This window comes from Salvelinus namaycush, unplaced genomic scaffold (assembly GCF_016432855.1).
Source record: "Salvelinus namaycush isolate Seneca unplaced genomic scaffold, SaNama_1.0 Scaffold550, whole genome shotgun sequence".
NCBI classification, from domain to species: Eukaryota; Metazoa; Chordata; class Actinopteri; order Salmoniformes; family Salmonidae; genus Salvelinus; species Salvelinus namaycush.
Window position 1 is genome coordinate 136,074 of NW_024061254.1, and position 13,896 is coordinate 149,969.

Sequence of the window (13,896 nt, forward strand, 5' to 3'; positions counted from 1 at the left end):
TTCTATTAGAATAGAGTCTAGTACTTTAGAACAGAGTCTAGTACTGTAGAAACAGGGTGTAGACCTGTAGATTATATTAGAATAGAGTCTAGTAAGGTAGAACAGGATGTAGACCTGTAGATTATATTGGAACAGAGACTAGTACTGTAGATTCTATTAGAACAGAGTCTAGTACTGTAGAATAGAGTCTAGTACTGTAGATTCTATTAGAACAGAGTCTAGTACTGTTGAACAGGGTGTAGACCTGTAGATTATATTAGAATAGAGTCTAGTACTGTAGATTATATTAGAATAGAGTCTAGTACTGTAGAACAGGGTGTAGACCTGTAGATTATATTAGAATAGAGTCTAGTACTGTTGAACAGGGTGTAGACCTGTAGATTATATTAGAACAGAGTCTAGTACTTCAGATTATATATGAGGCTCTAATAATCCCTAAACCTATGGTCTGTGAGAGGAGAATGAGTCTCTAACAATCCCTAAACCTATGGTCTGTGAGAGGAGAATGAGTCTCTAATAATCCCTAAACCTATGGTCTGTGAGAGGAGAATGAGGTTCTAATAATCCCTAAACCTATGGTCTGTAAGAGGAGAATGAGTCTCTAATAATCCCTAAACCTATGATCTGTGAGAGTACACTGAGGCTCTAATAATCCCTAAACCTATGGTCTGTGAGAGGAGAATGAGTCTCTAATAATCCCTAAACCTATGGTCTGTGAGAGGAGAATGAGGTTCTAATAATCCCTAAACCTATGGTCTGTGAGAGGAGAATGAGTCTCTAATAATCCCTAAACCTATGATCTGTGAGAGTACAATGAGTCTCTAATAATCCCTAAACCTATTGTCTGTGAGAGGAGAATGAGTCTCTAATAATCCCTAAACCTATGGTCAGTGAGAGGAGAATGAGTCTCTAATAATCCCTAAACCTATGGTCTGTGAGAGGAGAATGAGTCTCTAACAATCCCTAAACCTATGGTTTGTGAGAGGAGAATGAGTCTCTAATTATCGCTAAACCTATGGTCTGTGAGAGGACACTGAGGCTCTAATAATCCCTAAACCTATGGTTTGTGAGAGTATACTGAGGCTCTAATAATCCCTAAACCTATGGTCTGTGAGAGGAGAATGAGTCTCTAATAATCCCTAAACCTATGGTCTGTGAGAGGAGAATGAGTCTCTAATAATCCCTAAACCTATGGTCTGTGAGAGGAAAATGAGTCTCTAATAATCCCTAAACCTATGGTCTGTGAGAGGAGAATGAGTCTCTAATAATCCCTAAACCTATGGTCTGTGAGAGTACACTGAGGCTCTAATAATCCCTAAACCTATGGTCTGTGAGAGGAGAATGAGTCTCTAATAATCCCTAAACCTATGGTCTGTGAGAGGAGAATGAGGTTCTAATGATCCCTAAACCTATGGTCTGTGAGAGGAGAATGAGTCTCTAATAATCCCTAAACCTATGATCTGTGAGAGTATAATGAGTCTCTAATAATCCCTAAACCTATGGTCTGTGAGAGGAGAATGAGTCTCTAATAATCTCTAAACCTATTGTCTGTGAGAGGTGAATGAGTCTCTAATTATCCCTAAACCTATGGTCTGTGAGAGGAGAATGAGTCTCTAATAATCCCTAAACCTATGGTCTGTGAGAGGAGAATGAGTCTCTAATAATCCCTAAACCTATGGTCTGTGAGAGTACACTGAGGCTCTAATAATCCCTAAACCTATGGTCTGTGAGAGGCGAATGAGTCTCTAATAATCCCTAAACCTATGGTTTGTGAGAGTACAATGAGGCTCTAATAATCCCTAAACCTATGGTCTGTGAGAGGAGAATGAGTCTCTAACAATCCCTAAACCTATGGTCTGTGAGGGGAGAATGAGTCTCTAATAATCCCTAAACCTATGGTCTGTGAGAGGAGAATGAGGTTCTAATAATCCCTAAACCTATGGTCTGTAAGAGGAGAATGAGTCTCTAATAATCCCTAAACCTATGATCTGTGAGAGTACACTGAGGCTCTAATAATCCCTAAACCTATGGTCTGTGAGAGGAGAATGAGTCTCTAATAATCCCTAAACCTATGGTCTGTGAGAGGAGAATGAGGTTCTAATAATCCCTAAACCTATGGTCTGTGAGAGGAGAATGAGTCTCTAATAATCCCTAAACCTATGGTCTGTGAGAGGAGAATGAGTCTCTAATAATCCCTAAACCTATGGTCTGTGAGAGGAGAATGAGTCTCTAATAATCCCTAAACCTATGGTTTGTGAGAGGAGAATGAGTCTCTAATAATCCCTAAACCTATGGTCTGTGAGAGTACACTGAGGCTCTAATAATCCCTAAACCTATGGTCTGTGAGAGTATACTGAGGCTCTAATAATCCCTAAACCTATGGTCTGTGAGAGGAGAATGAGTCTCTAACAATCCCTAAACCTATGGTCTGTGAGAGGAGAATGAGTCTCTAATAATCCCTAAACCTATGGTCTGTGAGAGTACAATGAGTCTCTAATAATCCCTAAACCTATGGTCTGTGAGAGGAGAATGAGTCTCTAATAATCCCTAAACCTATGGTCTGTGAGAGGAGAATGAGGTTCTAATAATCCCTAAACCTATGGTCTGTGAGAGGAGAATGAGTCTCTAATAATCCCTAAACCTATGGTCTGTGAGAGGAGAATGAGTCTCTAATAATCCCTAAACCTATGGTCTGTGAGAGGAGAATGAGTCTCTAATAATCCCTAAACCTATGGTTTGTGAGAGGAGAATGAGTCTCTAATAATCCCTAAACCTATGGTCTGTGAGAGTACACTGAGGCTCTAATAATCCCTAAACCTATGGTCTGTGAGAGTATACTGAGGCTCTAATAATCCCTAAACCTATGGTCTGTGAGAGGAGAATGAGTCTCTAACAATCCCTAAACCTATGGTCTGTGAGAGGAGAATGAGTCTCTAATAATCCCTAAACCTATGGTCTGTGAGAGTACAATGAGTCTCTAATAATCCCTAAACCTATGGTCTGTGAGAGGAGAATGAGTCTCTAATAATCCCTAAACCTATGGTCTGTGAGAGTACACTGAGGCTCTAATAATCCCTAAACCTATGGTCTGTGAGAGGAGAATGAGTCTCTAATAATCCCTAAACCTATGGTCTGTGAGAGGAGAATGAGGTTCTAATAATCCCTAAACCTATGGTCTGTAAGAGGAGAATGAGTCTCTAATAATCCCTAAACCTATGGTCTGTGAGAGGAGAAAGAGTCTCTAATAATCCCTAAACCTATGGTCTGTGAGAGGAGAATGAGTCTCTAATAATCTCTAAACCTATGGTCTGTGAGAGGAGAATGAGGCTCTAATAATCCCTAAACCTATGGTCTGTGAGAGGAGAATGAGTCTCTAATAATCCCTAAACCTATGGTTTGTGAGAGGAGAATGAGTCTCTAATAATCCCTAAACCTATGGTCTGTGAGAGGAGAATGAGTCTCTAATAATCCCTAAACCTATGGTCTGTGAGAGGAGAATGAGGCTCTAATAATCCCTAAACCTATGGTCTGTGAGAGGAGAATGAGTCTCTAATAATCCCTAAACCTATGGTCTGTGAGAGTACACTGAGGCTCTAATAATCCCTAAACCTATGGTCTGTGAGAGGAGAATGAGTCTCTAATAATCCCTAAACCTATGGTCTGTGAGAGGAGAATGAGGTTCTAATAATCCCTAAACCTATGGTCTGTAAGAGGAGAATGAGTCTCTAATAATCCCTAAACCTATGATCTGTGAGAGTACAATGAGTCTCTAATAATCCCTAAACCTATGGTCTGTGAGAGGAGAATGAGTCTCTAATAATCCCTAAACCTATGGTCTGTGAGAGGCGAATGAGTCTCTAATAATCCCTAAACCTATGGTCTGTGAGAGGAGAATGAGGCTGTTGTTCTCCTTGTCTTGATAAACCAGTTATCTATGATAGCATGGTTTAACCTGTCTTGATAAACCAGTTAGCTAAGATAGCATGGTTTAACCTGTCTTGATAAACCAGTTATCTATGATAGCATGGTTTAACCTGTCTTGATAAACCAGTTAGCTAAGATAGCATGGTTTAACCTGTCTTGATAAACCAGTTAGATATTATAGCATGGTTTAACCTGTCTTGATAAACCAGTTAGATATTATAGCATGGTTTAACCTGCCTTGATAAACCAGTTAGATATTATAGCATGGTTTAACCTGTCTTGATAAACCAGTTAGATATTATAGCATGGTTTAACCTGTCTTGATAAACCAGTTGTGAAAGTATGGTATGGTAGCTGTAATGGCATAATAGCTGTAATGGTAGGGTATAATAGCTGTAATGGTAGGGTATAATAGCTGTAATGGTATGATAGCTGTAATGGTATGATAGCTGTAATGGTATGATAGCTGTAATGGTATGGTATAATAGCTGTAATGGTATGATAGCTGTTATGGTATAATAGCTGTAATGGTATGGTATAATAGCTGTAATGGTATGATAGCTGTAATGGTATGGTATGATAGCTGTCATGGTTTGATATGATAGCTGTAATGGTATGATAGCTGTAATGGTTTGATGTGATAGTTGTAATGGTATGATCATTGTAATGGTATGATAGCTGTAATGGTTTGATGTGATAGCTGTAATGGTATGATCATTGTAATGGTATGATAGCTGTAATGGTATGGTATGATAGCTGTAATGGTATGGTATGATAGCTGTAATGGTATGGTATGATAGCTGTAATGGTATGATAGCTGTAATGGTATGGTATGATAGCTGTAATGGTATAGTATGATAGCTGTAATGGTATGGTATAATAGCTGTAATGGTATGATAGCTGTAATGGTGTGATTTAATAGCTGTAATGGTATGATAGCTGTAATGGTATGGTATAATAGCTGTAATGGTGTGATAGGCAAAGTTTTACCTGCCATCTCTCTCCAGTACTCAGGGTCAGATGATTTAGTCTCTGATACAAAGAAGTTGCTAGGTTCTTTGTTTTCATCTAGAGGAGAAGGGGAGGAGAGAAGGAGAGAACAGAAGGACATGAATTCATCAGTTCATCTGGAGCCTCTGAGTTGATTTGGTCCCATGCACACAGAAAACTGGTAGTAAGGAACCAATGTCTTTAAACACCTAGGTAACACCTAGGTAACACTGCGTACCAGCTGTTTTGGAGTTTTCTTTGGTTGCACAAACAGGCAGTCCATGGTCTCTGCTTTTATGAGTCTGAGAACACAGAGAGAGACAGAGGTTTTAACATCGACATATCAGAGATAGTGTTGAATAATGCTACACAGAACAGAACCACTGGTGTCTTGGGATGCAGGATGCTGGTGTAGACTAGACTAACCCTAACCCACTAGACTACCAGCTGGCTTTCACAGACTTGAAGAATCAATGGAGTGGAACAATTCTCCTTTTGGCCTAATCTTGTCTAATCTAACCCGAACCCTAACCTTGTCTAATCTAACCCTAACCCTAACCCTAACCTTGTCTAATCTAACCCTAACCTTGTCTAATCTAACCCTAACCCTAACCTTGTCTAATCTAACCCTAACCTTGTCTAATCTAACCCTAACCCTAACCTTGTCTAATCTAACCCTAACCCTAACCTTGTCTAATCTAACCCTAACCCTAACCCTAATCTAACCCTAATCTTGTCTAATCTAACACTAATCTTGTCTAATCTAACCCTAACCCTAACCTTGTCTAATCTAACCCTAACCCTAATCTAACCCTAACCTTGTCTAATCTAACACTAATCTTGTCTAATCTAACCCTAACCTTGTCTAATCTAACCCTAATCTTGTCTAATCTAACCCTAACCCTAATCTAACCCTAACCTTGTCTAATCTAACCCTAACCCTAATCTAACCCTAACCTTGTCTAATCTAACCCTAACCCTAATCTTGTATGTCCAGAACAACGCTGTTAACAATGCTGTAGACATGAACAGAGGGGGACTTTTAGTAAATCACCTTTATGATGAAGCAGGCATCTATCATCGCATTTGCAGACAAGCTGTATTGTTACTGTTAGACTGTGAATGTCTCTTCATTAGTGTTATTAGACTGTGAATGTCTCTTCATTAGTGTTATTAGACTGTGAATGTCTCTTCATTAGTGTTATTAGACTGTGAATGTCTCTTCATTAGTGTTAATATTAGACTGTGAATGTCTCTTCATTAGTGTTATTAGACAGTTAATGTCTCTTCATTAGTGTTATTAGACAGTTAATGTCTCTTCATTAGTGTTATTAGACAGTTAATGTCTCTTCATTAGTGTTATTAGACAGTTAATGTCTCTTCATTAGTATTGTTATTAGACTGTGAATGACTCCTTGTATTAGTACAACGTAACTGTTTCCCCTGGTTGGGGACCACCTCCCTTAGCCTTGTTAATGTGGAGTCGACAGGTTCCAAATTAGAAAGGCTAAATGGCAGAAAGTGACAAGGAGAGAACCGATATAATGTGACCATTAAACAATACCGGACTGTTCTTATTATCAGCGATCAGAGCACTGTGGATGTTTCAATTCTTCAGGGAGATGCTGATATTAATATTTTTATGCATATTACATCAGCCAGCCTACAGCGCCATTTAAATAATAATTAAAGTGCCTTACTTTGACATGTTTGTAGGACTGGTCCTCCAGTTGCAGCGGGGTGTGTGTGGGGCTGGCAGGGGGAGCAGGAGGAGAGGCAGGCAGGCTACTGCTGCTCTGGTCCTGGCTGTGATCTGCAGGGCTGCAGGGGAAGGTGACAGCCTCTTTCTCTCCTCTCTCCCAAGGTCCTGATCCTTCAGTCAGCCCTCGGAGGTGCAGGCCGCTGTGTGTCTGTGGTGGGGTTGGTCTGTTGAAGTGTTCCTCCTCCTCTTCATCCTGCTTGGTCTCTACATCCACCTCTCCTTCCTCCTCCCCCTCTCCTCCGCTCTCAGAGGCGTAGCTGCAGCTGGTCCCGGGGGACAGGTGGAGCTCTGACCCAAACTCCTCCAGGTTGCCATGGAGCTTGGCGATGCTTTCTGCGTCCTTGACGACGGGTCGGAAGGCTGAGTGGTAGTAGGCTCTCCTGGCCTGGAGAGAGGGGTTGTCCAACACCTTCAGCCAGCCCTCTGAGGTCACAGGGTGCAAGTCAGAGGTCAGGGTGGAGGAGTCAAGGTCAAACAGACCTGACCTGGGTGTGGCTCCCATGCCTGGCCCTGCCCCTGGGTGTGGGGGCTCTGAGATGTCGAGGAAGGCCTGCCTGAGGGAGGGGCTCTCGGCCAATGAGGACAGAGTGTTGACGGAGGGCTGTGGCTGCAGGTAGGTGGGCACCGGGAGGCCCCCAGCAGCCCTAGGGGGCCAGAACATGCAGAACGGAGGATAGAAGGTGTCTTTACGACCGGGCCACAGCAGACCTGACAGACCAGTGTTCTTCACTGTCATCACCTCACTGTCATCTTTCTTCTGCTGACAGAGGCTGAAGGCTGGGAAGGAGTAAGGGTTGGGGAACAGGGAAGTGGGGGCAAACTTCTGCAGCATGCCAAACCCTTTACTGGGCACAGGGATCACCGGGTAGCTGCGAGGGTTCTTACGGGGAGACAGGCTGCTTCCATCCAGGTCCTCCTCCTCCTCGAAGCGGCTCCTCTTCTGGACCAGGTCAGGGGTCATCATGTGGGGCAGACCAGAGTTCACAACCTTTCCCGGCCCCATGGGGGAGCAGTGAGATGAGGGTAGACACCGCTTCCTGCTGCCACCATTAAACATGGCCTTCACGTCCTCCCAGGCAAACGCCAGGTCGTCAGGAGGGGTTTTATCTGACAGCTTCAGGTGGCGTCTCCAGGAGTTGAAGTTAGCAGCGTCCGGCTGGGTGTACTTGGCTTCAGGAGTACGGTGAGAGTGGAAGATGAACTTGTTAGGAGAGAAGTACATGCTGCAGTAGGAACACTTGATGCACTTGGCTCTGCTGCTGTTGTAGCGCGCTGGGATGAAGTTACCACGGCTACCCCAGGCACACTCGTGTGACACATCAAAGGCGAAGTTGTCGGGCAGTTTGGGGGGGTTGTTCTCTCCCAGGAAGGACTTACACAGCCGCTCCGCCTCTCGCTTGGTGATCATGCCACAGCGGCGGGAGGAGATGGGCATGGCGCCAGCTCGCCTCAGGATCTCCAGCTGGACAGGGGTGCACTGAACACAGGTGATACCCAGCGCCACGCGGCGGTTGTGGATCTCGTTATAGCTGTAGTTCTTCAGCAAAGTGTTGGAGATCTGGGCCAGACACAGCCGCTCCTGATGGTCGATCACCAAGGAGACGATGGGTACACCATACAGAACCACTTGACCCACCTGGTTGAGCTTCAGGGAGGAGGAGTGGGGGGGTCTGGGGGGGGTCGTCATGGTAGCGCTGGTGTAGGTTGAGTTGCTGTGGAGTCTGATTGGAGGATACTGTGCTGAACACATGAGCCAGAGTTCAAACTGAACATCAGTCAGACACTCTTTTAGTTGTAATAATAATGACAATAACAACAATCAGCACTTTGTATTATTATCAAAAAATATTTGTGATTTCTTACGTTGCTTATTTGTATTATTTTATTATAAACATTCACTTAAGTTTGTACTGAGAATGTAAAAAAAAAAAAAAAAACATTTTGCAGAACAAGTTTAATGCAACTCCGCCTGGGCCCGCTGCATATTCCACTTTAATGCGCATCGAAGACAAGTAGCCGAAGTGTTTACAACAAATGTATATCTGGGAGAACGATACAGACTTTACTGTAGACAAAGATCAATAGTTACTTTACTCTGGGTGTCATTTGTTGATCGCCTACATTTATATACGTTGATTAAAAAAGTATAGAATTGCAATTGAACATGACAAAATTAAAAATTAAAAACATCCTAATTTAACAGAACTTCAATTTCTCTGACGTTGAAACAAAAGTTTGTATTTGACATTTTCTGCCAAAACACTGGAGGCTATTTACACACGTCAATCTGAGTTGCAGTATAGAACTTTAATTGATTTACACGTTAATCTGAGAGGCAGTATAGAAGTTTAATTGATTTACACGTTAATCTGAGTTGCAGTATAGAAGTTTAATTGATTTACACGTTAATCTGAGTTGCAGTATAGAAGTTTAATTGATTTACACGTTAATCTGAGAGGCAGTATAGAAGTTTAATTGATTTACACGTTAATATGAGAGGCAGTATAGAAGTTTAATTGATTTACACGTTAATCTGAGAGGCAGTATAGAAGTTTAATTGATTTACACGTTAATCTGAGAGGCAGTATAGAAGTTTAATTGATTTACACGTTAATCTGAGAGGCAGTATAGAAGTTTAATTGATTTACACGTTAATCTGAGAGGCAGTATAGAAGTTTAATTGATTTACACGTCAATATGAGAGGAGGTATAGAACTTTGTAAATGTATTATTATATATTATTAACCGAATATACCTTATTATATATGGCGTATCATAGTGTGAACTCTGTTTAATAATAATGGATATTCGTCAGGCGTTACATTAGGCTATATACAAAAAAATACAGGTTAACCTGCAGATCAAACCGACACGTGAGGCCATCCCGAACAGGGCCTAGATACACAGGAAACGAAATGTCCTCCCAAAAAGTAAGATTCTAAATTAAAAGGTCAAATAAAAATAAAAGGTACCACATTATGTCGCTTCTAGATTTTACTGCAGCTTTAAACCAGAATGCATTTAACATATATACATGATTATAGCCTACTAATAATAGCCCATTGATGCCCGATAGACACAACACGAATATAACTAATCATAGCCTACTAATAATAGGCCTACTGAAAATAATAATTTAAAAACTAAAGGCTAGTGGAGGTTAATACTACAGTAGGCTACTCTTCCTATTTACACCAATGTGTTGTTCACTAAACAGGAAATCTTACCTCCTCTGATGAGAGAAACCGAAATGTTATGAAAATAAAAACATCCCTGATCTCCCGCTCAAAACAACCGACAAATTAAAACCCACGTGCCTTATAAAATGTATCCTATAAACAGCAGTACATTAAATCAGAATATAGAAGAAGAGAATGTATGATGTTCTATAAAATAACATTCGGCGAAGAGTAACTCGTTCCGGCTTATTCCCTTTAGAAGACAAGGAGCGCGTCTGGAAGCTGCGCTGTCGGACCGGACTTGATTGGCGCGTGGCTCTGCCCCTCTTCTAGACGTACAGCTCGAGCCAATGACGTTTCACTAAGTGACACAACACCTGCAGAGACTAACTCACCAGCTGGACCAGGGCGAACAACGGGATGTGTATATCCAATCTGAATGAGGAGGATCATTCACAAATCCACAAACAGCACATATATTGCAGATTTACCAACAACGACAGGAACAGTACGTAGGTCGATGTCACCAACTAAAATGCTTCAGTGGCCTATTTTAAACGGTGTCGGTCCCAAATCACAGAACTCATAGGCCTATGTAAATCAAATGATAGGTCTAACGTATTTTGTCTAACGTAAAATGCTTTACTTAGGCCTATAGGCTATCAATTCAAACTAATATAATCAATACTCGCCTTCAGGTAATTCCTGATTGCACTTCATTTGTCTTAAGCAAATTTTCCGTCCAACCCTTTTATCTACCACGACATCGAGAAAGGCATATAGCAGGCTATAGGCCTACCAAATAAATGTACAGGCCTGTAAGGCACCAACATGTCACATATGGGCCTCGTCACATTATCAAATAGGCTAAAGAAAGGCCCGTGAAGGAGCTGGAAATGAACATTAACCAGTGTTGCATTTTATATTTCCGTTTTAGTCATTTAGCAGACGCTGTTATTCAGAGCGAAGTGAGTGCATACAATTGTCATACTATTTCGTACTGGTCCCCTCGTGGGAATCGAACCCACAACCCTGGCGTTGCAAGACATGTAGCGGTGTAGCTAACTAGAACTACACGCTACTTTTTTGTTGCCAAAATAAAAGAGCATATGCGTGAAGTAGGCAATAATGTTTCATCACCTGAACTGACTCGAAACATGTTTTTTGTTGATGTGTTTAATAGGCTAAATTACACATTCTGTTAACACACGACCCCGACGTGATCTGTATCCAGTTTTAAGTCTATGACATTTCAGATGTATATATGATCATTTTTACAAAGTAGTTATAGTCAAACTAAAATATACTTTTATTGGTCGCATACACATATTTAGCAGATGTTATTGGTCACATATTTAGCAGATGTTATTGCAGGTGTAACAAAATGCTTGTGTTCCTGGCGCCAACAGTGCAGTAATATCTAACAATTCACAAAAAATACACATCATTCTAAAAGTACAGGAATGGAATTAAGAAATAAATAATTTTAGGACGAGCAATGTTGAAGTCTGGAGTATAAATACAGCATATATACAGTGTGTGTGTGTGTGTGTGTAAACATTATGTACAGTATGTGGATAGAATATTTAGTATATCTGTAGAAAACGAAGGATAGAATAGCATATATACAGCTATAGTTGAATAAGATGGCCTTGACTAGAATACAGTATATACTGTACATATGAAATGAGTAAAACAGTATGTAAACATTATTAAAGTAAACCAGTGTTCCATTATTACAGTAAACCAGTGTTCCATTATTAAAGTAAACCAGTGTTCCATTATTAAAGTAAACCAGTGTTCCATTATTAAAGTAAACCAGTGTTCCATTATTAAAGTAAACCAGTGTTCCATTATTAAAGTGGCCAGTGTTCCTTTATTAAAGTAAACCAGTCATTAAGTCATGTTATTAAAGTAAACCAGTGTTCCATTATTACAGTAAACCAGTGTTCCATTATTACAGTAAACCAGTGTTCCATTATTACAGTAAACCAGTGTTCCATTATTAAAGTAAACCAGTGTTCCATTATTAAAGTGGCCAGTGTTCCATTATTAAAGTAAACCAGTCATTAAGTCATGTCATTAAAGTAAACCAGTGTTCCATTATTAAAGTAAACCAGTCTTTAAGTCATGTCATTAAAGTAAACCAGTGTTCCATTATTAAAGTAAACCAGTCATTAAGTCATGTCATTAAAGTAAACCAGTGTTCCTTTATTAAAGTAAACCAGTCATTAAGTCATGTCATTAAAGTAAACCAGTGTTCCATTATTAAAGTGACTAGTGTTCCATTATTAAAGTAAACCAGTGTTCCATTATTAAAGTAAACCAGTGTTCCATTATTAAAGTAAACCAGTGTTCCATTATTACAGTAAACCAGTGTTCCATTATTACAGTAAACCAGTGTTCCATTATTAAAGTAAACCAGTCATTAAGTCATGTCATTAAAGTAAACCAGTGTTCCATTATTAAAGTAAACCAGTCATTAAGTCATGTCATTAAAGTAAACCAGTGTTCCATTATTAAAGTAAACCAGTCATTAAGTCATGTCATTAAAGTAAACCAGTGTTCCTTTATTAAAGTAAACCAGTCATTAAGTCATGTCATTAAAGTAAACCAGTGTTCCATTATTAAAGTAAACCAGTGTTCCATTATTAAAGTGACTAGTGTTCCATTATTAAAGTAAACCAGTGTTCCATTATTAAAGTGGCCAGTCATTAAGTCATGTCATTAAAGTAAACCAGTGTTCCATTATTACAGTAAACCAGTGTTCCTTTATTAAAGTAAACCAGTCATTAAGTCATGTCATTAAAGTAAACCAGTGTTCCATTATTAAAGTAAACCAGTGTTCCATTATTAAAGTGACTAGTGTTCCATTATTAAAGTAAACCAGTGTTCCATTATTAAAGTGGCCAGTGTTCCATGCATATGTACATAGGGCAGCAGCCTCCAAGGTGCAGGGGAGAGTACCCTGGTGAACTACTTAATCAAAATAACATTAGTTCAGTAAACTATTGTTTTCGTAAGGGTACAGTGTAGCTTAACTTATTCCAGTATCAAGTAATTGGTAGCTTTGTAAATTATATTTTTAGAGCTTCCCCAACACTGACTTTAACTCAAATAGGCCTACATGGAAGAAATTCAATAATGTGGGATTTTCCATGCAGGATACAATGAATAACAAGACTAGTTACCTGGAACAAGACAATAGGCCTAAATGTTATTTAATTATTCACTATAGGCCATTTATTGCGTGGCCATATGAGCCTTCTGTCAGCTGATTGGCTATAGTGAAAATGTAATGTAAATCATGCTGATTGTTAAAATCACTAAATCACTTTAAGCCTAATTGTTTTCATGTTTACTGATGCCAATATTTAGCAAGTTTCTAACCGTCATGATCACCTAGAGATCCTTTCAGGGCTTTCATAGATAAAGACCAAGTAGACAACATTCAGAGAAATACAGCATCATGTTTCTGAGGAGGAGAGGGGAGATGAGGAGGAGGGGGAGATGAGGAGGAGATGATGAGGAGATGAGAAGGAGAGAGGAGATGAATCAGAGGAGGAGGAAGAGGAGGAGAGGAGATGAATCAGAGGAGGAGGAGGAGGAGAGGGAATAGGAGGAGAGGAGATGAGGAGGAGGAGGAGGAGGAGGAGATGAATCAGAGGAGGAGGAGGAGGAGAGGGAATAGGAGGAGAGGAGATGAGGAGGAGGAGGAGATGAGGAGGAGGAGAGGAGATGAGGAGGAGATGATGAGGAGGAGGAGATGAGGAGGAGATGAGATGAAGCAGAGGAGGAGGAGGAGGAGGGGGAGATGAGGAGGAGGAGGAGATGAGGAGGAGATGAGATGAAGCAGAGGAGGAGGAGGAGGAGGAGGGGGAGATGAGGAGGAGGAGGAGAGTGAAAAGGTAATACAGAGATGATATTTCTTCATCATAATAGAAGGCCACATATGAGACATACTCCATGTCTGCCATCACTAACAATACACGGGATGGAGGAGAGAAACAGATCATCTGAAACAGATGACGTGTTTGTAGC

The 13,896-nt window shown here is 40.5% G+C and overlaps 1 protein-coding gene across 1 annotated transcript in view; it reads right to left on the bottom strand.

The window, feature by feature from the left end:
• The window catches only part of LOC120041828 (SKI family transcriptional corepressor 2-like), a gene marked incomplete at its 5' end in the record, with an annotated part of 35,667 nt that extends 22,288 nt beyond the window's left edge, over positions 1-13,379 (bottom strand). Inside the window, 4 exons of the mRNA XM_038986686.1 lie at positions 4,915-4,992; positions 5,153-5,216; positions 6,615-8,379; positions 13,351-13,379. Coding sequence (XP_038842614.1) covers positions 4,915-4,992; positions 5,153-5,216; positions 6,615-8,379; positions 13,351-13,379 — 1,936 coding nt within the window. The remainder of the gene's footprint in view (positions 1-4,914; positions 4,993-5,152; positions 5,217-6,614; positions 8,380-13,350) is intronic.
• Between the last annotated feature and the right edge of the window lie 517 nt (positions 13,380-13,896).